Genomic DNA, 25,496 nt, shown 5'->3' with positions numbered 1-25,496 from the left:
TGAATTTGAAATTTCTTCTAACACAGAACACATATTAGAGCATATATATATATATATATATATATATATATATATATATATATATATATATATAAATGTTTATTGAAAAGTGATTCAAAAAAGTCAAAGACCACATAATTATATAGGTGCAGAATTTAAATAGGGAAATTGGTATGCAATAAAGGGAATATAGGTGGAAGATAGATAATAAATTTACTGGGAATATTATAGTAAGGAAAAACTGGTGTGACAATTCTTTAGTTGGTATATTATCCAGTGTTGATTGCCAAAGTGTATAATATGTATTTAAAACACTGTTGGAAATATAACAATCAGGTTTGATTATTATTTCCTATCTGGTGGCAATATACAAAGCTCAACAGCTTTAGAAAATAGTTTATCTTAAGTTTAAACAAATTTTAAAAGCTCACGCTTTATTGACAGCTCTTTTTTCTTCTTAAGCATAATCGAACCTTAGATTCCTACCTAGTATGGGAAACTGGCTTAATAGATGATAAATATTGCTAGGATACACTAAGCTTTTCACTGAAAATTACATTCATTCCCAACATGAGAAGATTGGCAGTTTTATGCAGCAACATCAAGTATAATTTTATATCTTAAAAATAAGTATGATACCAATTTTAATATGATACGGAAACCAAATCTATAATCCATTACCAGGCAGTAACCTATTTGAAACCGGGCTGCGGGAGAAAGCATAGGGCGCTTAAGCTCATGCACAAAGTTTAATTCACACGAATGAAGCTTCATGGGCCAGCACCCTCCACTCAAGAGTGGAGTTTTGCACGTGAGCATGAGCGCCCTCTGCTTATGTCAGTGGAACTTGGCGTGCAAGTGCAAACACCCTCTACTTGTATGCAAAACTCCATTTGCGTGAACGGAAGGCACCTGCACCTGCCATTTACATAAATGGAGATGTGTGCATGTGCCTGCCACTCACCCACCTCCACATTGGGCTAGGCTGCCAAGCTGGAAAGGTTGGGGATTGCTACATAGACTTCAGCCTGGACTGCACACCTTACATATTGTTGCCAAAGTATCACAGCATCATAGATAGGAGCAAATTAAACAATTATTGCAGATGATTTGAAATAATAACCCGCTCCTGATCTTTTGCTCTCTTATGTAGATTTATGAAAAACCTTTTTCTAATATTCTTCAGTCTTCAATTTATGGTTAAATAATGTGGTACCTTAAATATACTTTATAAATATACAAATCCACAACCAGCATATCTTTAAATACTATTCTTAAAATTACTGTATATTATTAGTTAATTGGTTGTCAGACTATCCATCTTGTACCTTTCTCGTTTTAGAAACTTATGAAAATTGAGAATATACCTGTCCTAAACTTCAAAATTGAGAAAGAGATGTGTGGGTGTAGGCTGTTTTTAATTTTAATTATTTTAGACTGTAGACTGTTTTATTTTTTTAATTATTGTTACAATTAACTATTTTCAGAAATGAAGCGGAGGAGCTTGGAGTTAATACCATTGACAGCACGAATGATTATGGCACATCTAGTTAACAATTTGGGCCATTATCCTCTGACGGAAGGACCTGCTGTTCTGCATAGTCTTATTAGTGAAAATCACAACAATTCTTGTATGGAATCTTCTGAACTCTCACCTGAAGTCTTCCAAAGCCCCAATTTACAGATCTTTGAATTTAATGACAACGCTGTCATTTCCTACCTCCAGATTCCTTCAAAAAGGGGGATGGATGATGAATTGGAAGAATCTTTCTCAGAAGTTAGAGTAATTGTTAGGGATATTTCTGGAAAATATTCATGGGATGGACAATTGATGTATGGACCATTAGCTGCTTGTTCAGTAGATCAGATGAACAGAAAATTCTCTGTGGTTATGGAAAAAAATAAGCAGAACTTTGAGTCCCCAACTGATTTCATCCAGATAGATGATGGAGAAGATGCTCTTGATAGATTACTAGAAAAGATTGGCAGTAGTAGTCCTGAGTGTCTTTTACATCCACAAGTAAAATTAAATGAACCATCCCCATCCCCATCTATCATGAATCATGCCCAAGCTAATGATATCATTGAAGCAATAATGCGGCAGAGTTTCATAGAAAATGAATACGCCCATGGATACCCTCTGAATCATAATACAAAGAGCGAAAATCAGAAGATGCCAAGATCTGCTGTGCCACAGTCACCATTTCATTTATGTAGGCTTTTTTTAAGTGCCTTAGGAATGAATTCTTGGGAAAAAAGGTAAGCATTCAACAGTATTCTAAGAATTTTGAGTGGGTGGGGAGGAACATAATACCGTTCCCATCTTCAAGAAAGTGGAGGGAAACAGATCTAAGAAACTACAGACCAATCAGCCTACATCAATACCTGGAAAGATCCTGGAAAAGATAATAAAAAAACAGATATGTGAACATCTAGAAACAAATAAAATTATAACTAGTAGCCAGCACAAGTTAAAAGCAGATCATGCCAATCCAATCTTATTTCATTCTTTGATAAGTTGACTAAATTAGTAGACCAGCAAAATGCTGTGGACATAGTGTACTTAGATTTCAGTAAGGCATTCAACAAAGTAGACCACAACCTACTTCTTGGTAAGCTAGAAAAATGTGGAATAGACATCACCACCCCCAGATGGAGTTGTAGCTGGCTGACAAACCATATACAACGAGTAGCCCTTAGTGATACTACATCTACATGGAGAGACATAAGCAGTAGGGTACTACAAGGTTTTGACTTAGGCCCAGTACTCTTCAATATCTTCATAAATGATTTAGATGAGGAAATAAAATCTTTGCAGATGACACTAAGCTGGCAGGCATAGCCAACACCCCAGAAGACACACTCAAGATCCAAAAAGATCTTGACAACATTGGGCCCTACCCGACAACATGAATTTTAATCTGAAAAAAAGCAAAGTTTTACAGTTAGACAGGAAAAACCAAAGGTATACGTACAGATTAGGCGAGACCTAGTTCAAAAACAGTAATTGTGAGAGGGACCTTGGAGTCCTTGAATATAAGCTAGCAATGTGTGGCAGCAGCCAAAAAAAGCTAATACAATGCTAGATTGTATAAACAGGCATAGAATCAAAATTACATAAAGTATTAGTATCACTTTATAAAACCTTAGTAAGACCACACTTGGAATATTAATCAGTTTTGGTCACCATACTATAAAAAAAGATGTTGAGACTTCGGAAAAAGTTTAGAGAAGAGCAACTAAGAGCAATTAAGATGTTTAGAGGCCTGGAGATTAAAACATGAACGATTACAGGATTTGGGTTTGGTTAGCCAAGAGAAAAGAAGACATGATACTAGTATTACTAGATATTTGAGGGGCTGCCACAAAGAAGGGGGGGTTCAAATGATTCTCGAAAGCACCAGAGGGCAGGACAAGTAACAATGGATGGAAACTAATTAAGGAGAAAAGTAACCTGAAATTAAGGAGAAACTGCCTAACAGTGAGAACAATTAACCAGTGAACAGCTTGCCTTCAGAAATGATAGGTGCTTCATCACTGGAGGATTTTAAGAATAGACTGGAGAGCTATTTGTCTGAAATGGTATAGGATTGGGGTGGGCTGCTGGGGGTTTGCAGGGGTTCGAGAGAGCCCCTAGCTAAGATTCTGTGCAGTTCAGAGAACCCCCAATCCTGGCTGGCCCTGCCTACTGTGCCTGGCCCCTCCCCTCCCCTCCCCACGTGGCCTGTTTTCGATGCAGGTAAGTGCAGGGTGCACATGGCGGCTCAGGGAGGGTGAAAAACAGGCCGGAAATGGGCCTGTTTCTAGCTTCCAGAGAGCCTCTGGAGCACAGGGAGGCCGTTTTCGCCTCCTGGAGGCTTGAGGAAAGCCTCCAGAGCCCGGGGATAGCAAAAATGCCAGCCCCCCACACTGTGATGCAGGAGACCAACTAGCCCATGGCCACACCTACCTAGCAACCAGGCAGAGAACCCTTTGCTAAAAATTTTGAAGCTCACCCCTGTATAGGATCTCCTGCTTGGGAAGGGAGCTGGACTAGAAGACCTCCAAACTCCCTGCAGCCCTATTCTAGATTGCTTCTCAGCAGCCAGTATCTAAGGCTTTCTGCCTATTAGAAGGTAGTAAACAAATATCAATCATTAATAAGCATTGATAGTTTGTTCAAACCTGTTTAGCTACCTTTACCACAACTTCTGACAGGGAATTTCATAGTTTAACTGTATGCATCCTGACACTCTGCATTTCACTACAATAAATTACAAATAAAAAACTTACGTTCTTGAAGCTGAGGGCCAATCTTGCTCTCAGTCTGGTTTGGGGGAGAGATAGCTCCTCCCTCTGAGATTTTATAGATTGGACTCTTTAAACACAAAAGAACGATGTCAAAAGGTGGAACATGCCGCCTGGGTAATTTAAGAATAAAAATGAACAGTAAAGTCATTCCTCCCCCTCCAATTTAATATTTTCTTGGTGTCCTTAATAAAGGATAGATCTGAGCAAAGATCACCAAGTGGAAAATAAATTGCAATAATTAGTGTAATTCAAGTGAGATTGCTACTTCTATCCATCTGGTTAAAGGGTGATAATAGGGGCTTGTAAAAATAATCTTAGTGCTTCTCCTGAATGTTGTTTGGCATAGCAGTTCAACCTAAATGGATTAAATTTTTATTATAGGCAAGCTAATGGGGCATGTTTAAGTTGCTGTTTACTAATTAAAATTCTATAACTATAATTGTCATTTGGCTTCAGCATTCAGTATTTATTTCCTATTTTCCAACTTATTCTTCAATGGTAAGGATTTCCCTGCTTCAGTAAAGTATAAAAAGCTATTTACTGAAAAGTGTTTATTCTGATATGTAGCTCCTACAAGAACCAGAGTACGCCAAAATTAAATTGTCATATTTGAACTAGGTCACTATTGCCATAATAAAACTTTAAAGTGGCACTGCCACTTTAGCCTTCTTTACAACAGTAAAACCCAAGAACCTCTGATCTAATAATTTATACCATAAGATGTATGTTATTCTTTAAGTGTCACAATTTTCTTAATTATTTGTATTATTTCCCAGATATCACCTAACTGAAATTTGCTCATTTTTCTTTTCAGATAAGTTTGTGTGTGTGATTGTATGCATGCATGTGTGTACCTATAAATACATACACACACTATTTTGGCAGGAAATGTTTCCATTTTAATGAATTTCCCTAACTGAAATTTTATAGGTAAGATAGAAAATATAATTTGAAAATAGAAAATTTATTTACTAGGTAACATGCTTAGAGAAAAATCAAGTAACTAATATACTTCCATTCTGACTAAGCTGTGTAAATAATTATAGAAAGTTATGTTTTATCCCACCTTCTTAGGTATATTATACATGATCTGCTAGTAGACCATTAAACAAATTAAAAGGTTTGGAGGGAGGGATCATTGGGAGCCAAAAGCAATCAGATAGGAGGACTTCAGGGTAGCAAAATTAACAAAATACACCAGTTTGTTTCCATAGTTACAAAATGTACCAGTTATGTATTATGAGATATTCTACCATAATTTTATTCTATTTATTTTAGAAAAAGTTTTAATGTTTTGAAGAAAAATTCTAAGTTGTTGAGAGAGCTGAAAAATTTAGACTCTAGGCAATGGTAAGTTAAACTTTCTAATTACTTAGAATTCATGAATATACTTAAATTATCAGCTGCAACATTTTTTAATGTTTTCTAAAAATACATATCTTACTCTTTCTTTATAATTACAAAATATAAATCTGTCAATATGAACAAATTCCATACAAAAACCAACATGGTTTTGAACATACATAAATAATATTTACTTATCCACACAATTTTTGATCCTTGGACAGTTTTGGATTTGTTTTGCCTACAACTAGTCCTTCACTTATGACTGTAATTGAGCCTGGAATTGTGGCCATAAGTCATGCCAATCGTTATGCAAATGAGCATGTGGCCGTGCCTGATTTTATGACCTTTTTTGCAGTGGTCATTAAGGGAATGCCTTTACTTAATGGCATTCTTTGCAGCGGTCATTAAACAAACATCACAAACCCATTGTCTGCAACCCAATGCAAAAAACCTGCATTGTCTAGGGTGGTTGTTGTTTTTGCTGTAAACTGGAAGTAAATTGCAGTTTTCAGCAAAAAATATTGTAAATTGTGGTCATAAAATAAAAAGGTCATAATTGATGTGGTTATAAATTGAGTTTGTATAATCAGTACTCAGTAGACATATTTGAATCATTATAATGCTTTATTTCAGAATGTTGGGAAACAAATTTGCAATTTTTAAATAGATTGTTTGCAATGATCTTTGGTTGACATACTTAGCCAAGATTAAAGTAGAATTCAGTAGAATTCAGTAGAATAGAATAGAATAGAATAGAATAGAATAGAATAGAATAGAATAGAATAGAATACTTTATTGGCCAAGTGTGATTGGACACACAAGGAATTTGTCTTGGTGCAAATGCTCTCAGTGTACGTAAAAGAAAAGATACATTCATTAAGAGTCAAGAATCATAAGGTACAACACTTAATAATAATCATAGGGCAATAAGCACAATAAGCAATCAAACCGTGCTAACAGTTGTAGGAATATTTGTAACACTGTATTTCATAGCTTACATACATGTCAAATTCACAAAAGGAAAACAGATAGTAAGAGAAAAAAATAATATGAACTCCAGAGGGTCAGTTTAATGAGTAGAAGAGAAGAATACAACCCATGCAGGGAGAAATGTTTATTTTTTAAAATTGTTTATTTTTAGGAGAAGAAAAATGTGAACTGCCAATAACTAAACTTGGGGGATATACATTTTGTTCAGTTGTTAACAAAATCATAGTTTGTATATTAGGGACGTGGTGGCTCAGTGGCTAAGACGCTGAGCTTGTGGTCAGAAAGGTCGGCAGTTTGATGGTTCGAATCCCTAGCACCACATAATGGAGTGAACTCTCGTTACTTGTCCCAGCTTCTGCCAACCTAGCAGTTCAAAAGCATGTAAAAATGCAAGTAGAAAAATAGGAAACACTTTGGTGGGAAGGTAACAGCGTTCTATGTGCCTTCTGCGTTTAGTCATGCCGGCCACATGACCCTGGAGACGTCTTCAGACAGCACTGGCTCTTCGGCTTTGTAATGGAGATAAGCACTGCTCCCTAGAGCTGGAAGCGACCAGCACATATGTGCAAGGGGAAGCTTTGCCTTTACCTTAATTACACATTCTTCATTATTTTTATTTAAACTTATTTTACTCTGCATGTAACTCTTCAGAATAGAAATATATAAAGGTCACACAATATTTTTGTTGTTCTTACAGTCGGGAAACTCACAAGATTGCAGTAGTTTACATTGCTGAAGGACAAGAAGATAAATGCTCAATATTGTCCAATCCACAAGGAAGCCAAGCATATGAAGATTTTATTGCTGGATTGGGTTGGGAGGTAAATATTGCCCAAATATCTTGTTTCAGGTAACAGTATTAATTGTGGTAATGGAATATTTGATCTGGTGATATTAATTTCTCCACATTTTAGATTAACTGGTCTAGTCCAATCCATTTGATCCAGCATTTCTTTTGTTACTGAGCCTGTGTGTAGCTCTCACATGTTCTCAAAACACATGTACTATCACTTAGGAAAGCAAGCCAGGAAAGCTAATCCTATAATTTTTCTTTACTCAGAACATCTATAAAACTCCAACATAATGTCAATTGTGTTACCAAATAATATAGTACCAATGGCTACTGCAAGAATTTTAGTTCTGAGCACTTAGTTATCCTCATTCAGAAAATCTACCATAAAATTTTTATAAGGAGAATTTTTTATGCACCCTTTTGGATATTCTACAACCCATTAGTTAATGCACTGGTAGTCACTGATTCCAGACCTCATTATTTAGTTATCACTGAAACCATTTATTTTTCTAATACATCTGAATGGTGTATCATCTATTATAATATAATATGTATGATATCTGTAGTATATTTCATATCTAATCTGAAGTGTTCTGTATAGGAATAATTATAAAACAAACTGATTTAGGTGCCTAGTGCTTTATATTTTAGTATAACTTTAAGGTTTGTGATTGCTATTATTTTATTGTAAGGTCTTGTTTTATGCCAATTTATGAAGACTGAGATATATGCCATTAGAGTGGACTTCAATTAGAATGACTTAAAGTCAGCTAAAATAACTAAAACAAAACATTAATTTTAAGTTTGTTTACTAAAAATGTTCCGGTCAATTCAAAGGATATTTCCTTTATCTTTGTTTAGAATTAAAAGATTAAGGCTAACATCTTTATATTTTGCTTGATTAAGGTTGATCTTTCAACTCACTGTGGATTTATGGGTGGCCTTCAACGTAACGGTAGCACAGGACAAACAGCCCCATATTATGCTACTTCAAGTGTAGAAGTAATTTTTCATGTATCTACACGAATGCCATCTGACTCAGATGACTCATTGACCAAAAAGGTAAAATATAAACCTAAATATCAAATAATATAATGCATAGTATCTTTTCAGAAGTGTCTTTTGCCTCCTGTTAGCAGCATGATTGTTTATTGTGTTTAGGGGTTTTGTGAAGTAATTTTATTAAAGATTACAATTACAATCATTCACTTGCTTTGTTATTTGCATATCCCTTTTAATTATTAAGACATCACCTGGTTTGTTTTACATGTCCACTGTAACATCTTTTTCTGTGTCATTCTTATCATTTTTAAATCCACTTCAAAATCAGTCTTGATCTTGTGTGGTAGAATTTGTTCTTCTTCCATAGCATCTTTTAATAGTCTTATCTATAGAGACAGACATGTTTAATATTTATATTCTAGATTATGTTTTATATAAATTATATATTTAAATCTCTTGTTAGAAAAAATATTCATTTTAAGATTGTTTCTCTGCTTAACAATACATTTTGCCTCTTAAGCTATTTAGGTGATACTTGTATTCCTGCTATTATCATTCCCCCTTCCTTTTAATTTGCCAATTTCCAAGCATTGGAAGGAGAAAGCTAAATAACTTGCTTAGCTGACAAACTCAATAGCATGACAGAAGGTCATACCACCTGCTGCTCAGAAAAACTGCCTGTAAATATGACCATTCTGCGGCAGGCAGTATATTTTTTGACCCACAGAATAAGACAGATGTCATAGAAATATTTAATGATAAAGTCTTTTGTGTATGTAAAATAGTTGCACCTGCATATGACATCTAAAATAAGTACCATAAATTTGACAGCTATTGAGGAATATTGCTAGTTGGTTTAGAATAAAATATATGTTTTATTAATACCAGCCACCAGGACAACTCAGTTTTCTATTTTCTTCATAGTCTAGTGAAAAAACAGTAAAGTAATTACAATGCTGACAAATTTGTGAAATAACCATTTTATGGTATTTTGGGGTCTCAAAGATTTGTCATTATGTACAATCTTTCATTTTTGTTTTCAATCCAGTCATCTTGTAACCATAGTAAAAATGCATACACATAGCTAACTAACAGCTCCTTATCAAAATTATATGTAGCTTTTTTATTTAAAAAATCAATTAGTGACAGAAAGCCACTTAGTTGAGAAACACGGCTAACACACACACACACACACACACACACACACCAATGAACTTTTGCTCTTTACTCAAGAAATTCATTAGTAATAGCTAGATTAGATTTTTAGCAGCTAATCTAACTGCTGTAGGGGTTTGCAAAGTAGAGACAGAGCTGCGCTATTGGATTTGTTCAATTCATTTGACTCCAGGACTATAATTGCACTTATGTCTTACAAGGCTTTTTATAGCCTAAGGCTGGCTGGCAGCAGAAAACAAATTGGCAGTGAATACAGTAAGAGTGAAAGGGAATGAAAGGCACACATTATCAGTCTCCAGGCAGCACTGTTCTGGCAGGAAGTTTCTTGGTTAATTTACAAATAAAACTTCGATTTTAGGATGGGCACTCTGTCAGGCGGACAATGGGGATGTCAGGACAGGCTATTACTCAGTAAAAGTAGCATCCATGCCTAACCCTAGCAGAAGTTCTTCAATCATGCAGACAAGTCCTTTCTGAAGCCAGCTGGCTCCATAATACAATTAGTAGGGAAAAGAGGTCAGACTATTAGGTGTCTATATCATGACCACAGTCAGCATCAGTGTGTAAGCCTGGAAGACAAGGAGAATATCTAAAGATCCTTTCTCATTATTTATTAAGTAATAGTTGCAAAGACACATAGACTTATATGTCCAAACATGCAATTCTTGTTAAAAGGCTTGAAAAAATAGCAAATGTTCAAAAATACAGGGTATATTACACAAAAACAATGAAGAAATGTAATAATTATGGATAGGATTGATGCCAACATTTAAGTTAGACTCTTTACTAACTTTTGTCCTTTGAAGATGTCCTTCTATTTGGGATCATTTAAAATACGGATCCTGTTTCTAATTTTAATGTCTGCATTTTAGAACTCAATACTTATCAAAAACTGAGACTTGCTTTTTAAATCCTAGCTATTTTAATGCACACACAGAAAACGTTTATAATCTCTAACTTATTATAAACAGTATTTTAAGTTCATTTATTTCCAGTATCTGCATTTGTTGTTTTCTTAAATATTAACAGCTTGGGCCATTTCTAATACAGGTAATCCTTGACTTATAACAGGCAGTTTAACAACCATTTGAAGTTACAATGGCCTTGGAAAGGGTGCTTGACAGCCCATAATACACTTACAGTCATCATAGAGTGATCATATGATCATGATCTGGGTGCTTGACAATCTTTTCTCACAACCAGTCTCCAAGTGCCCACGTGATCACTTTTTTAGTTACTAAAAATGGAATGAAAATTACTGAATTGCAATGAATACAAAGCATATCTACTGTGAATTATCTCTGATTAGCTTCTTCCGTTCCAGTCATTCATATATTATTACTTATTTATCACAAAATAGTAAACCATGTGAGGTTCCATAATATTTGAAAGAAGGAAGTTATTTAACATGCAGAAAATATTTTTATATAATTTTCTCTGATGAAGCAAATATATTGTTGGCATTGTAATTTCATTCCTATAGCCTAGCTCCTGAAATTCTTCTGTCATTTTGATTAATAGCAAATCCATTTGCTGTTACAGCTTCGTCACTTGGGAAATGATGAAGTTCATGTTATCTGGTCTGAACACACCAGAAATTATCGCAGGGGCATTATACCCACAGATTTTGGTGATGTTTTAATTATTATTTATCCAATGAGGAATCGTATGTTCTACATTGAGATTATGAAGAAACCACAGGTAGGTCCTGAAGTTGAATACAACACAGTCAGGTTCTTATAATAGTAGAATCATTCTTAATGCTAAAGAAAAATGATTCTTAAACATGTTTTTTTTCCTTAATGAAACGGAAAATTTAATGTTAAATAGTTTGACTTATATTTATGACTGGAGATGAATTGATTCAATTACTTAAAGATGTATAACTTGTGCCTCTTTAGTAACTTAGCAGAAAAAAGTATGTGAGTTATACACACATTCATTCATTTATTATGAGGACATTCAGGAACTGTACAAAAATGAGAGAAAGTAAAATAAAATTACTTCCTTTAATGTGTATACATTGCTTCAAAATGTACAAAAACTAAAGAAGTTCAACATTCAAATTTTAAATTAAATTCCCCCCACAAGATGAATCTAAAGCAAATACAAAAGTAAAATCAGATAAAAACTGAAAATGGAAAAGTTGAAATGAGTTTGAGATGACGTTGAATTCTTTCTGTAGTTGAAACTAACATTAATATAATCTCATGGCATTTTATACATTTATACAGTATTGAAGCATGGTATTTTTTTCCATTGCCTTTATACTGTATTTCTTGAAAACTTTCTTACTATTGTTGTAAGTTATAACTAAATCAAAAGTTGCCTTCTAGTTGTGTTGTTTTTCAGCTCCTGTAATTGACATTCCCCTTTATAAATACCCAGAAAAGAAAAGTTCCTTCAGAATAAGATATTTGGGGTTGTTTTATTCAGGAATCCTCCTGCATATAGCAAGAATATCATACTTGCTTTAGACAGTGCAAAATATACTCTTTAAGCCATCTTTCTGAGATGAAAACATCAGGACTTTTTAGCAAATTTCTATATTCTAATTGGAATTGGGGTACTTGAATCTATAATGAATGTTTGTGAATTGCTCTTGATCTTTTTCTATACTTCTTTGAAAAAAAAAATCCTGGTCTTCTAATTTCTGTATACCTGGGACTATGTACAGGAGATGAAACTCTGGATGTGGAATTTTGTCTTGAAAAGGGCATTCCTTTTGTTCATTCTGATAACGTTCAAGCCACAAGTATTTTCATTTATTTCTGCAGGCTGTTTTGTTGATGTGTTATGTGTTGATAGTTTTTGTCTTTGATACGTTTATCTGTTTATGCAACTTCTCTACTTTTTAATTTAGTATGTGTTCTTCCTATTTATCATACTTTTGACATTTTGTTGAAAACTGTCCTGATAATATGCTTGAAAACCAAAATTAAGTAAACTATAGAACCAATAATTGTAAAGCAAAGTCAAGAAAATCAGATAGCACCCTGGATAGCTCCCTGCAAAGCTTAAGCTGGTCTGATAAATACAATCTAGAGCAACAACTGCAGCTTGCGTGATTAAATCTGCTATGATGTGCTACCCAGGAGAAATATACAGGCTGTTTCAGTAATTGCAAATGCCAGCATAGAGAAGGTGATGGCTGTGTTGGAGCTTCCAGGGTTGAGAAAGGTTGGTTACCTTCTTAGGCCATAGATGTGTAAAGTTATGTAGTTTTTATCTTCTATTAGAGCTTCTGGAATAGATTCTGAGGGCACATCTGCCTCCTATATCATTATTTCTCCAGTGCATAGACATGTTCATCAGAGTTAAAGCAACAGGATTTCTTTAATCACAAATGTTCAGAAATATTTACAAAATGAATTTAAATTTTATATCTATTTATGTGGTTGACATTGACTTGAAGGCATCTAATCAATACATGCTGAAGATATACTAGAAAGAATTAAAATACAAACCATATAATGGAGATGTGTGAAGTGATTTAACTCAATGAAACCCCAGCTATTGGGACAAAAAAGCCAGCTGAAATTCTAAGTGGTTTCAGAGCCAAGTATCCACTGGTAATATTCTCACCTCTGTGATGATGAGATGAAAGGATACTCTCATTATTGTAGAGGACCAGGTATAGTTGATGAAATGGAGATTAGAGATTGGACTCTCTAACTACACCCCCCCCTCCCAGTTAAGGGTAGCAGAAACATGAGCTTAAGATGGAAGTTTCTAGCACATAATTTCCACAGAAAATGCAGGGCAATCAAAGCCATGGTCACAAAACAAACAGAACTATAGACATAGCAGGAGCTGGTTTAACAGGGGACGTGAAGTATCTTTGATTTATTATTTTAAAAAGCCTAGACAATCCATGCCTTGTTGGATCATTGTTTCAGAGATATTTCCTTAATTAAACAGAGAAACAGATTGACCATGGGCAGACAGAAAAGCAGTAAAAGCAAGAGCAAATTCTGACTTTCTGCTGGCTTCTACATTGAGTTTCCTTTTGGGAATCTGGCATCCACATGCCTGTCTTTCTCCCCTGACATTTAGGTGCTTATAGGCTGCCTTCTCTGTAAGGAAACAGCCCATTTAATCCATTTAAAATACATGTACCTCTTCAAAATCACTTACAACCCCGCCATGAAGTAAGTAAAGGGGAGGAAGGAGACATCAATGTTTTCAGTTGTGACCCTTTACTGTGAGATGGCCTCCCCCATGAAGTTAGAATGGTGCCCTCATTACTGGCTTTCTGGAAGTTTTTAAAGACTGAACTGTACCAACAGTATTTGAAGAATAAGAACTATGCCATTTATTGCTTATTTATGCATTTTATATTATCATTTATCTTCCTTCTATTGTCTTCCAGTACTGCTGTGAGTTATAACACCGTGTTATTTAAAGTCCAGCAGTTTAAATACAATACAAATATATACTGTATATATACATAAATAAAAGTATTTAGTGTATTTAAGCTTCAAAGATCTGATGAAATAAAAATATTCACCAACCTTTTAGTAATAAAAAGCTACTGCTTTTAGGCAAGGAAATTCCCTATCATTTCAAATTGATAGTTAAAACTTTGACTGTTGAAAAATGAAGGCTTTCCTGATTTATGTCCCTGTTTCTTAATCATTTTCTTACAAAGGCAGATGTATTTAATACAAAGATCTGAGTTAAATAGAATTAAATGTTTAATTATTTATGAAAATTCATATTGTTAAATCTGTTCTGCAAAAGCACTAGTCATATTTCTGTTTTATTTCAGATGAGTCAAGTTCTATAATTCCTTTGTAAGCTTGCTAAAACTCATCACTTACAACCATTAACCTCTATTGAAGAAATATACACATCTAGTTCTTTTAAAATTAAGAGAATCTTCAATATTACATAAGCTCCATATATCAATCATGACAGGTTCTTTTGGAAATCATGAAAAAACTGAGAGCATGGTATTTAAACTAAATGTATCTCCTTGGAACTCTTTGTGGCACAGTGTTGTTTTTTTAATTGATTCATTAAGTCATTAAAATCTATGAAAATAATCCAACTGTGGCATTAAAGTGCATTAAATTGGACCTTTCTTCAATGTATTAGCAATAAGCAAATTTACATAGCATATCATCTTTAAGGGCTATGCCCATTTAGTCATTCATTCTGAAAAGGTTTTGAAAAAAAAAAGGCCTTCACACCCTATAACAAACCCCACAAATAAATTCAAGGTATTTTTTATTTTGTTTCTTTTTTCCTTTTGGAAAGAGAGTTGTATTTTTTATTTTAATTTTGTGTTCATTTTTATCCTAGGTTTAAATTAAAAAGAATAAAAAATGAAGAACCATTCTATAGTTTGAGGGTAACATTCAGAGAAAAACATTCAGAAAACAAACACCTTTATTTAGTTTTATTTTTGACTGAATAATAAATGGTTATATAATCTCAAAATGGCTGCTTATGTTCTATTAGAAATATTTGATATAAGCATTCATATCAAATGATGAATAACCATCACTGCAAACTTTGAATAGTCACATGCTCTTATTTTACCTTCTCTTACTTTACTCTCTAGTGCCTTCAATCATATCTGGTAGCAGAAATGATCACCTGTTCAGCTGCTGTAATTTTTCACAGTTTACACAGATTTTTCAGTGTGTGTTTATTAATGTCACCCTGTGGCACTTTGGTGTGGGGAAAATGTTCAGCTGCTTAATAAATTCATTTTAAGATGATGTCAGAATGGCACACTGAGTCAGCCTTCTGGGACAGTTCTTGCTGTTACCCTGAGACACTGAATGAAGCACCCTTAGAAAAAAAGAAAAGCAGTTCAGATTCAGAAACAGATGACGTGTAGAGAATTAAAAGACATTTGCAGTTAGAAATTTGCATCAGAATGAAGAATAGTAATATCTGACATATTGAAGTTTATTGGAATCAAGCATCTGTTTTGGCACTCTGTAATGAAATCTCTTTCATTGAACTGTATTTACATAACACTTTTAGATTAAGTTTATTAATATTAAAATGCATCAATTTGTCATGTGGGTTTTTAAACTGAACTTCTTGCCCTGTTTTCAAGCAGGGGGTTTCCAGAGCCTCTTTTATGTTATTAAAATTTAGATATATAAGAATATTTGCAACTGAGAGTTAAAATGAAGGGTCCTGGGTGCTTTCTGAGCTTGATTGTTTTCTTGTAGACATTTCAAAATCCACTGATTATATTATCTAGATTGGTTAATGAAACAGCTGCAAGAAAACAGCCAAATTCAGAGAGCACCAAGGACCCCTCAATATTAATATTCCAACATTGGGATTTCTCACTCTAGGAAGGAAACAGTTGGAAGAGAATATTTGAATATTAGATTCTCCCTCTCTAACACCACATCTTTTGTAATGCTTATATTAAAAGTGGTGCTGTTATTCAGTTTGTAGACAACTTTCTTAAAGCAACTATTACGTGCAATCTAAAATATCTTTGCAAATATATGATAGGAAGAAGCTTATTTGTTATGCATTATTAAGCATTAAAAAAATTCTGTGGAAAAAAATAAGACCAAAATGGAATTTACTGTCCATTGAAAATATAATTATAATGATACAATCAACTATTCAACACATTTCAGGAGCAAATGTGACCGACCTTTGATCAATCAGCTACTGACCATGGGATGAATGAAAGTGTCTTGTAGAGATAAATGACTGATTGGGTGCAATTCTTGGTATTTAAATTGAGTTCTCTAATCAAATGAAAAAGCTGTCACTTTTTCAGGTTTCAGGATCCATGGTAACGTTTGGCCTTTTACATTCATAATGTTAGTCTTTTTGTTTGCAACCAAGTAGAGACACCTGGAGTAATGTTAACATTTACCAATTTTGTATTAATAGCTTCGTGATATAAGAATCTCTGGTGCGATAGCTGTTACTTTTGTTATTGCTACAGCTTTATTGTTTTCACTTTTATCTTCCTGCCTGGTAACCATGCAATGATTGACAAACTTTTTTGTCTGTTTAATTAACCAATATAATTATTGGGAACTATGATTCAGTCTTTCGCTCAACAAAGCCTCTGAGAGAAAACAATAGTAAGTCTTTTAGTATGAATGCATACCACCCATCACAGATGCATTAAGATATTCTAAACAATGAGGCGAAAAGCTGCCTATAAAAGCAGACAAAGAATGCCATAGAGACTCATACAGTGTGCATACCGCCAGGGACATACTGAGAGGTCCCTGGGACACAGATGCCTCGTTATATTGAAGCTAGTCATCAGAGATTAATGCTCAGCCATTTGGTACAATAATTTTCTCATTCATACAATAATTTTCTCATTTAAACTATGTTGCTTACTATCAAAGATAGGTCTCTGTACTAAATGGATTGTTTAAATTTGACTGAATTTTAATTTGAGTTATAACACTGCTTCATTTTGCTCAATCATCGTTGAATAAGCAAAAATGTAAAAATGAAGATAATATTGCTTTACAATCACAAGAATTTTGAAGATCTATAGGATAATCTCATGCTTTCCATATTTGTTTTAGTGGATGACAGTATGTCCATTATTAAACATGGTACAGTTTATCTGATGGTTTTTCAAACTGAAATCTCATAGTTATTTTAATATCTGTGACTTCATTCCTAGAACTTGGAGGGCAGTTTTGACACCATTATCCTCTTCTTGTAGCCCTCAGGTGGTTGTCATACAGGTTTGGGGTTCTGCTTTTCATATAAGCAAGCACAGTAAACAGTTGAAGAAAACTCAAATATTTGTACATTTTATTAGCTGCTAGAAGCACTGCATTTGGAATCACTAAATATCCTAGCCCATTAAATACATTACCAGTCCCATCCAAAAAAATATTTTTACATATTATGAATAAACCCCCCCAAAACAAAGATTGATCTCATGTTGGCAGCAGACTTTTCTATCATTTTGAGGATGGAAACATTCAGCAAAAAGTCTTATAGTATATGCCTACAATAGAGTTGCTTTAATTTCAAAAGCAGCAAAGAAAAACCATCTCAAATTCCTCCCAGATGTATTATGGAACATTCTAGAAAAGTTAAGGAGGGAAGGGGCTGTCTTCCGTTACAAGAAACTCTATTTTTACAATTTTCTCATTGATCTAGCATGCATGTTGATTTGTTGAAGTTGACAATAATTATTAAGGGATGTAGTTTCGTCTTAATTCAGAATTCATATTTTCATATTTAATGGGCTATGTAGTTACCATAATATATAATCATATTTGTTGTTCTTGACAAGATGGTTTTATTTTAAAACCAGTACATAGAGGCAACTCTGTTGAGACTATTAAAGATTATTTTCAAATGCTGTAAATATTGGTTGGTTTATGTAATAGCAGCCCAGTTTAGCAAAGATTTCCACCCAAAATATGGAAATTAAACTTTTACAGTAGTATGTGTGCACATAGGTATTACACTTTTGCTGCTAAAAACTCCAATATAATATGAATTCTTCCACTTTTTTTAATGCTTTATATTCATGTTGTTTGTTTATTAACAGGTCCCATTTTTTGGTCCTTTGTTTAATGGAGCAATTGTGACTGCAGAACTGCTGCCAAATCTTATACGGGCTACATGTATCAATGCCAGCAGAGCTGTGAAATCTCTCATAACTCTTTATCAGAGCTTGTATCCTTTTTTATTTGTTTCTATATCAGGATTGAAAAATCCATCTATCTTTGAGTACATGTGCTGAAAGCCATGGTATATCTCAATCTCTTTAATAATAGCATTCATTTTTAGATTCATCCAAGTTTAAATCTGATACAATTACTATATATACGATGAAGAGTGCATAAACATAGCTGCATTCAAGATTACAAGGTTTCCTCAAAACTGGTAAGCTGATGTTGAAGAAAAATATGTATGTGATATGTGGAAGGAAAAAAAATTGGCAAAATTCTCAATGCAGATTTCTATATGAATCACTTTCGTTGACAAGGTAACAGTTTCACTTTTTATTGTTTGAATATTTGGCATATATACAGTCTCTGATTAAGAATCAAAAGGCTCTTAACATCACTGGGAGTTTTTTCGGTTTGATATATTCCTGTTTGCATCCCCTAATAACTGATAATGACCCAGAATCTGGCATGGGCCTCTGAAAATTGAGTAGCAAGCCAAGGCCTCAACACTAGTTTGTCCTCATACCTGTAAAACAAAATTATTTCATTTATCTTCTCTCCTTCACCAAAAGGAGAGAAAATGTGTGCAGGAAATTGGAAGCTCCTGCTCAATCTTTCACTTCAAGGATGATGATACATCCATTGGTGCAGAGAGCTGGAAAAGTTTGGATCCTCCTAGGAGGAGGATAATGGTTTTGATGTGAAGCCTAATGGGACACAACTCAGAATGACAGTGTTTAAAATTCTTTCAAATGCTTATTTTAATCCAATTGAATAGAACTTTTCCATATTTTTATTTGAATTAAATAACCCAAGTGGAAGATGAAAAACATTATATATATGCAATGCTTTGAGGTTCATTTGGTATCCAAGAAACTCAGGAAACAAAACTTTTCAATTTATCCAAGCTATGAAACCTCTCATCAGTAAAAAAAAAAAAGCAATATATGAGCACCAGTTTGGTCTGGTATTAGGTCATTAGGTAGCTGAGCTTGTGGGCTCATCTATTATATTATTGCAGGAAATTTCATAATTCATATTTGATTAATATATTGATAAAAACTTTTTCTGAATAACCATGTGTTGATGTCCAATTCATTATTTAAACATTGAAATATGTTATCATAAATTCAAAGACTTTTTTTCCCAATAAATGGATCACTTGGAAATAATTCTGGACACTTTTTGGTTTAGAATTTTGCTCAAACAGGAGAATAAGGATTCTTAGCCTAATTTCCTCCAATTCACTGAGCACATTTTGGATCTATAGAACCTGATACCTTGTCTTGTGAAAAGCCATCATCTTGATTATTTGATGTCGTCTTCTTCCTATCAGGAAAAATAGCATATCACTGTTCTCTTCAAATCCTGTTGTAATCATGCAGGACCTACAGTGATGTTTGTATTTGTTCATCGTAGATCATAAGTGGATGATGATTACAGCTGGATGCCAAAATCTTTTAGATAATGAACTTTCCTCTGAAATAAAATGATCCAGATGTTTGGCTATAATTCTTAAAGGTAGCCAGTTCAGAAAACAAGACTCCATAAGAATGACTGGAACTTAATCAATATAAGCTACAGTTATGAAATTTTGAAAGCCTATCAGTATATGAAAGTCTAACTCTCTCCTTATACTCAAGAAAGTTAAGGGAAAGATTGTTTGAGTTTCTGTTATTTTCTTCGTCTCCTGGATTTAAATTATTTTTTTCTAACAGCCTTGATTAGTTTCTCCAAGGGTATCATTGATTCTCTACACTGGCATATACAGTACATGAATTCCAGAAAATATCTAAACATTTGAGCCATTGGCCGTTAGCTGTAGAAACTATTAAAGATTATACAGTATATTGGAGCAATCTGCCACGATCAAATCATAGAAATGAGTTGGAAGGAATCTTGAAAGTCATCTAGTTACCTTTAGTTAAGAAATTTAATAAACCATCCCTGGTCACGCAGCCCACTTGAAAACTTCCAGTGACAATGAATTCATTGCTGGTATAGAAAGAAAAGAAAAGAAACTTCTACCATCAGAGAATTCCTCCTAACATTCAGTTTTAATCTTGTCCTTCTAATTTTTAATTGTAAATTTAATTTTAAACTTTTTAATTTCAGATTCTTAGAGCTTTGAATATCTTCAATTTCAACAAGGAACCAGCCTTCTTTTAGGCATGAAAACGGTTTAAGTATTTGTAACTTGCTAACGTGCCTCAATCTTCTAATATGCAGGTTAAGCAGCTCTTTTAATCACTTCTCAGAGGGATTGATTTCTATGTCCCTTATTTATCCTGGTAGCTCTCTTCTGAACCTGCTCTAACTTTCCCATGTCACTTTTTAGTCTAGATTCAACTGTGTTGTAACTGAGTACAATTCAGCTGTTCTATCCCATGAGCTGGATGTTGTGCTTCTGTTAATAAAGCACAAAATTGCATTGAACTTTTTAGCTGCTGCATTGCATAGTGTGTTTCCATGAATAACATTTCAAACTGTTAAAGCAGCCATAAGTTTTTCTGGATTCATGCTGAGAGCTTCAATAGTTCCACCTGACTCTTTACATATGCATAGGCATTTCAGTACTCTTGTTGTCTCAACTATATACATTCATATATAGCCATGTCACTTTGCTGGGGGAAATGTTAAATAACAAAGGGCTAAGGACAGAGAACTGGGGAGCTCACTCAGTACTTCATCCTCCTCAATGTAGAGCCATTTATGACATGAGTATGATTGTTCAGCCAGTTGAAAATCCAGTGGAACACACTATTTTCTAGCCCACTTTTATCCATGTTGTCCAAAAGGACACTATGAAAAATATAGTAATTTCATTGAGATTAAGGTATTTTATATGTACAACTTTATCTTAGTCTACCTAAATATTTATTCTGTCATAAAAGAGATACCATTGTTCTGGCATAGCTTCTTGACAGATTCATGCTGGCTCCTGGTCTTTTCTAAGTACCTGCAGGCATTCTACTTGGTAATCTCTTTTAAAACTGGTCCATAATTTCCTGTGTTTTTTTCTTTTCTCTTTTTTGGAATATTGAAAATATGTTCACTCTTCCGCAATTTTTTGGCACTTCATCTTATCTGTAGGTTTTTCTAAACATTACCTAGTAATCATGTCAGCACCTTCAAAACTAGGGGTGTAATATGTCTGGCTGTTAAAGAGATGAATTTGTTTAAAGTTCTATTACAGTCAGTTCTGAGTTGTCTTCCTTCAGACATATAGTATTTCCGTGAAGCCTTATGTCAATCATCAGGATAAAATAAAATCCAGTTTCTTGAACAAGGAAACATGAATAGGAAAAAAGTTATCACTTGCCCATCAAAGCAGAAAACCAGCAAGGGAACTATTTATAACATGGGGAACTGGGGAAGAGAGCCATTCAGGAATTGAAAATTAAATGGATCCTAAGTATTTCAAAGGCTACAAAAATATGGATCTTTTTGCCACAACAAAAAACCAACACTTACTGAAATGCATATTGAGGTTCCCGAACTTAGAGGTTTTTACTAATACTACTCTGCAAAAATGTAAGCAATCCTTTTCACCTTGGTACTGTATTTTTACTTAACAAAAAGAAAAACTTTACCAAAAAAATGAGAATGAGATGGTCTCTCTGGAATGGACAAGACTGGAAAAGGCTTTGAGTAAGCAATTCAACATACAAAGAAGAGGGGAAGTAAGTTTTCAACAGGGACTTGATCAGGGGAGGCCTTTCAAGGTACAATGTATGCAGGAGAAAATGAAGAATGACATACTGTCAGGCCCAAGCTCAGAGCCTAGACAGTGAGATCCACTGTATTTAGGCAGTTTAACCCTTTATTTAATTGCACCTAATGGACAGAATCTTGCCAAACAATAGTTATAACCTCCTGGATATATCCTGAGAGGTTCTAGGATGTGGTTACAAGTCCCCCTGATCTCTTTCTGGAAAGGCTCTGAATTGGTGGGGTTAGGTTGGTTCCTCAGTCTAGAATTGCAGGCTATTATAATAGATGGTCTATGTAGACTTTTGTGCTTCAAGGATTGAATTGATTGAAATTATGAAATATAAATTATATGTCAGAAATACATTAACATAGTGAGTCAATAAAAACTTAATCTTCCTGTTGAGAGTTGTAAAATTTTGCATTTACCTTTCCCATGCAGCAAATTGAAATGGCCTCATATTTTTGTGTTTTAAAATTATTAGCTTTATCTCACCAAAGGGAAAAAAAATATAACTTGTCAGCCCAAAACGCTGAATGGTACTTACAAGCTACTAGGTTTAAGATTGCTCAGTCCTAACATACCAATCTCTGTAGTGTCTTGATAAGTATTATTGGAGGTTTAATAAATGGTGTGAAGAAGTACTGTCCTTCTTTTGGAGTGCAGTTTCTTTGTTGGGGTAGATCAATAGCTCAGCTGACTGTCACTTCCATGTGCCTGGCTTCTCACAGAAAGAACATTCTCTGCGCAGTAATCAATAGCTGTAATCTGTTCCAACAAACTGTAAATAACATGGGAAATTTTCAGAACAGAATTAACATTGAGTTATTATTTGTGAGTGATGTAGGATTGCAAAGAATTAATATATTTCATAGGTACTGTAAAGAAATTAATATCCCAAGAGATATGAATCCGTTTTATTATTATACTTGTTAGTTGCTCTTTTGGACTTTGGAATCTCATGCAGCTAAATTATAAATTTACAGAATTTATTTAGGTTTTTCTCTTTAGTTACATGTTTGTAACTGTGAAATTCTGAAATTATGGTACCATGTGCCTACAAGATTTTGTTTCTGTATATATTTCAAAGCTCTAAATTTACATTTAATTAAAGAAAATTGTGAGAAATTTCAAAAACAAGTAGATCAGGGGTGGGTTGTTTTTTTCTTTTGAGGGCCTCGTGCTGAAAAGAGCAGTAGAATTTTTTAAGTGTTGTTGGATATATTAACATTTTTCTTCTGTTAGAATAACTCTCATTGTATATATACTATCTATATTTTTTTTCTATTTTTATATTCTGGGGGAAGAGATTTTTCCGGAAATTCTTCCCCCAGAGTATAAAGAATACTCCCACCACCACTCCCAAGAGGAGGTCTAGGAGAATAAGAGTATCCAACTATATAGCAAGATGGGTAGTACACAAGGAGGATGCCAGGGCTTGTGCCTGTGACCCAATATCACAGGCATTTACATCTTGTCATCTGTAGGGCATAATCCCTGGTCACTGCAAGATCATCTCAAGCAGTATTATCTATTTTCCCTAGCCTGGGATTATGGCTGATGCAGAATCATTTTGGGATCCTGCTTGTGTATTGCTTATTTGAATTGAATTTGAATTTGAAAGAGGACATATGCCACCCTCTCCCAGTAAGGATAATGGCCAAATTGTGGACACTACTTGATCTTATTTCACATCAGTCTAGCATTTAACAGCAGTAATTTGATGTCAGTGCTGCTGTTGTGATGAAATAATTGGCCAAGAAAAGGAGATAGGAACGAAATAGTCAAACTCTTTTCTCTGGAATGGCCTGTCCAACTTCTCATGTCATTATATTTCGTGACTTGTTACTACATCAATAGGTTTGCCTTAAATAGTATGCCATATTTCACAAAGTTGTTGAGGAGAAAATAGAAGGAGGAAGGAGTATTGTGTATTTTTGCTGCTTTGAGTTATTTATTAAAAAAATAATATAAGCAATGAATAAATGAATAAATATCCTATCTCTGGCACTCCTGTTCCAGGTTTGGCAGTTGCAAACAGATTTCATAGGTTATAATCATTCCTATCACATCCTTTCCTCATCTGTACTACCTCTTAGACTGTCAGACAGTGTCTGTCAAAACCATTCTATCATCTTCCTCTGTGTCTGTCTTCTCATCCTCAGCCATTATCCCAATGACTTTTCCTTATTCCTGTTTCTCCCCTGAACTGTTCCTTCCTCACTGAAGTACAAGTGAGCCCAGGCTACCCTCCCCCATTTTCCACAAGTAGGTCTCCTATCTTCATCACACGGTAACACTGTCCTCTAACCTCTAAGGAAGATTGGTACTTCTTATGCTGTTTAGCCAGGTCCCGTGATGTCAAAGCCCTCACATGGAACCTGTGACAGGAGTTCAGGGTTTGAAACAGGCATGAATGACCCCTGTTGACGCTCACGGCCTCAGTCTCATATTAACTGAGACTTCACTCTACTTTCATCCTGCAACAATTTTCCTCCAAATTGTAGCAATAGCAAATCTTCCCAGCTCTACTCTTTGTCCTCTTCCATTTGCATGTTGTGACTTCATGTTTGGTATCATTGTCATCTAACTCGCATTCTCTTTACTCTTACAAGTCTTCAGCATCTCTACCACCTGTGGACATCTTCCACTCCTTCTGTTTATATTCTCTTTCCCTCTTTTGCTTACATCTATCTCATCTCAAACATTCTTCCCATTCATTTCCATTCAGTCTCCATCAATTCATCTCAGCTATCTAATCCAGCCCAGTGCCGCTTTAGCTGAATCAATTGCCTGCATTCTTTCTCTGGATGACTAAAAGGTACAAACTGTTAATGTGCTCAAAGGAGAATGACAGAGGAAAAATTTATTTTCTTCTTGAAAGGTAGAAAAATGTGGTCTTCCAGATAGTGAGGCTGCTTTCATTATTGGCAAAAAAAGAAAATACTACACTCAAGGGAATCAGCCACATGATTAGAATTATGTATAATTTGCTTCTCAGTTTCAATTGCTTTAGAAATCTGTTGCCATGAGCAATCTGAAAAGTTTATGCCAAGTTGTCAAGCTTCCATGATAATATTTTTCTGTAGTATTTAGAGAGTAATTTTTAAACTATGCTAATAAGATCCTAAAAGAGAGGGCTGTAGTGTCTAGCAGCTGGAGCCAGAATTGGAAGTTGATGCAGACATCACTGCCCATCACTGCCCATCACTGCTCATGACATCTTTGCTCACTCCCATTGCATGTAGAACACTGGGGCATCCAGATATTCTGTGAAATTTTGCAACAGTGTTTCAACTATCCAGTTTTTCAATCAGGCACCAAAACTTTGTCATTCCTTTCAGCAAGAACAGCAGCCCATTCAGAACTCCACTTGTGCAAGCAGTGAGCGCGTGCACTCATGCATGCAGTTTCATTTGTGCAAGTGTCTACCACTCACACGGAGCCATCCCCTCTTCCTCCCCTTCAGACCACCAAGCCAGAAATGTTGTGCACCACTTATTTAGACCCAGGAAAAGAAAACCTAGGCCCAGTA

At 34.6% G+C, this 25,496-nt stretch overlaps 1 protein-coding gene across 5 annotated transcripts in view; it reads left to right on the top strand.

Annotated features, from left to right (window-relative positions):
• Nucleotides 1–25,496, top strand: part of RALGAPA2 (Ral GTPase activating protein catalytic subunit alpha 2) — a 164,378-nt gene that overhangs the window by 92,704 nt on the left and 46,178 nt on the right. For 4 of the 5 annotated variants that reach the window (XM_026700983.2, XM_087930639.1, XM_087930642.1 and 1 more), the window contains 6 exons: nucleotides 1,488–2,259; nucleotides 5,569–5,640; nucleotides 7,325–7,448; nucleotides 8,327–8,482; nucleotides 11,141–11,299; nucleotides 18,126–18,253. In XM_026700983.2, the coding sequence (XP_026556768.1) occupies nucleotides 1,488–2,259; nucleotides 5,569–5,640; nucleotides 7,325–7,448; nucleotides 8,327–8,482; nucleotides 11,141–11,299; nucleotides 18,126–18,253 (1,411 nt within the window). Of the gene's footprint in view, nucleotides 1–1,487; nucleotides 2,260–5,104; nucleotides 5,204–5,568; nucleotides 5,641–7,324; nucleotides 7,449–8,326; nucleotides 8,483–11,140; nucleotides 11,300–18,125; nucleotides 18,254–25,496 lie in introns of those variants that run through there. The other variant, XM_087930643.1, reaches the window with a different exon arrangement.

Source organism: Pseudonaja textilis, chromosome 3 (assembly GCF_049901715.1).
Source record: "Pseudonaja textilis isolate UNSWEBS1 chromosome 3, rPseTex1.2, whole genome shotgun sequence".
Lineage (NCBI taxonomy): Eukaryota > Metazoa > Chordata > Lepidosauria > Squamata > Elapidae > Pseudonaja > Pseudonaja textilis.
Note: the sequence above shows the minus strand (reverse complement) of the source record. Positions and strands in the feature narration are given on the sequence as shown.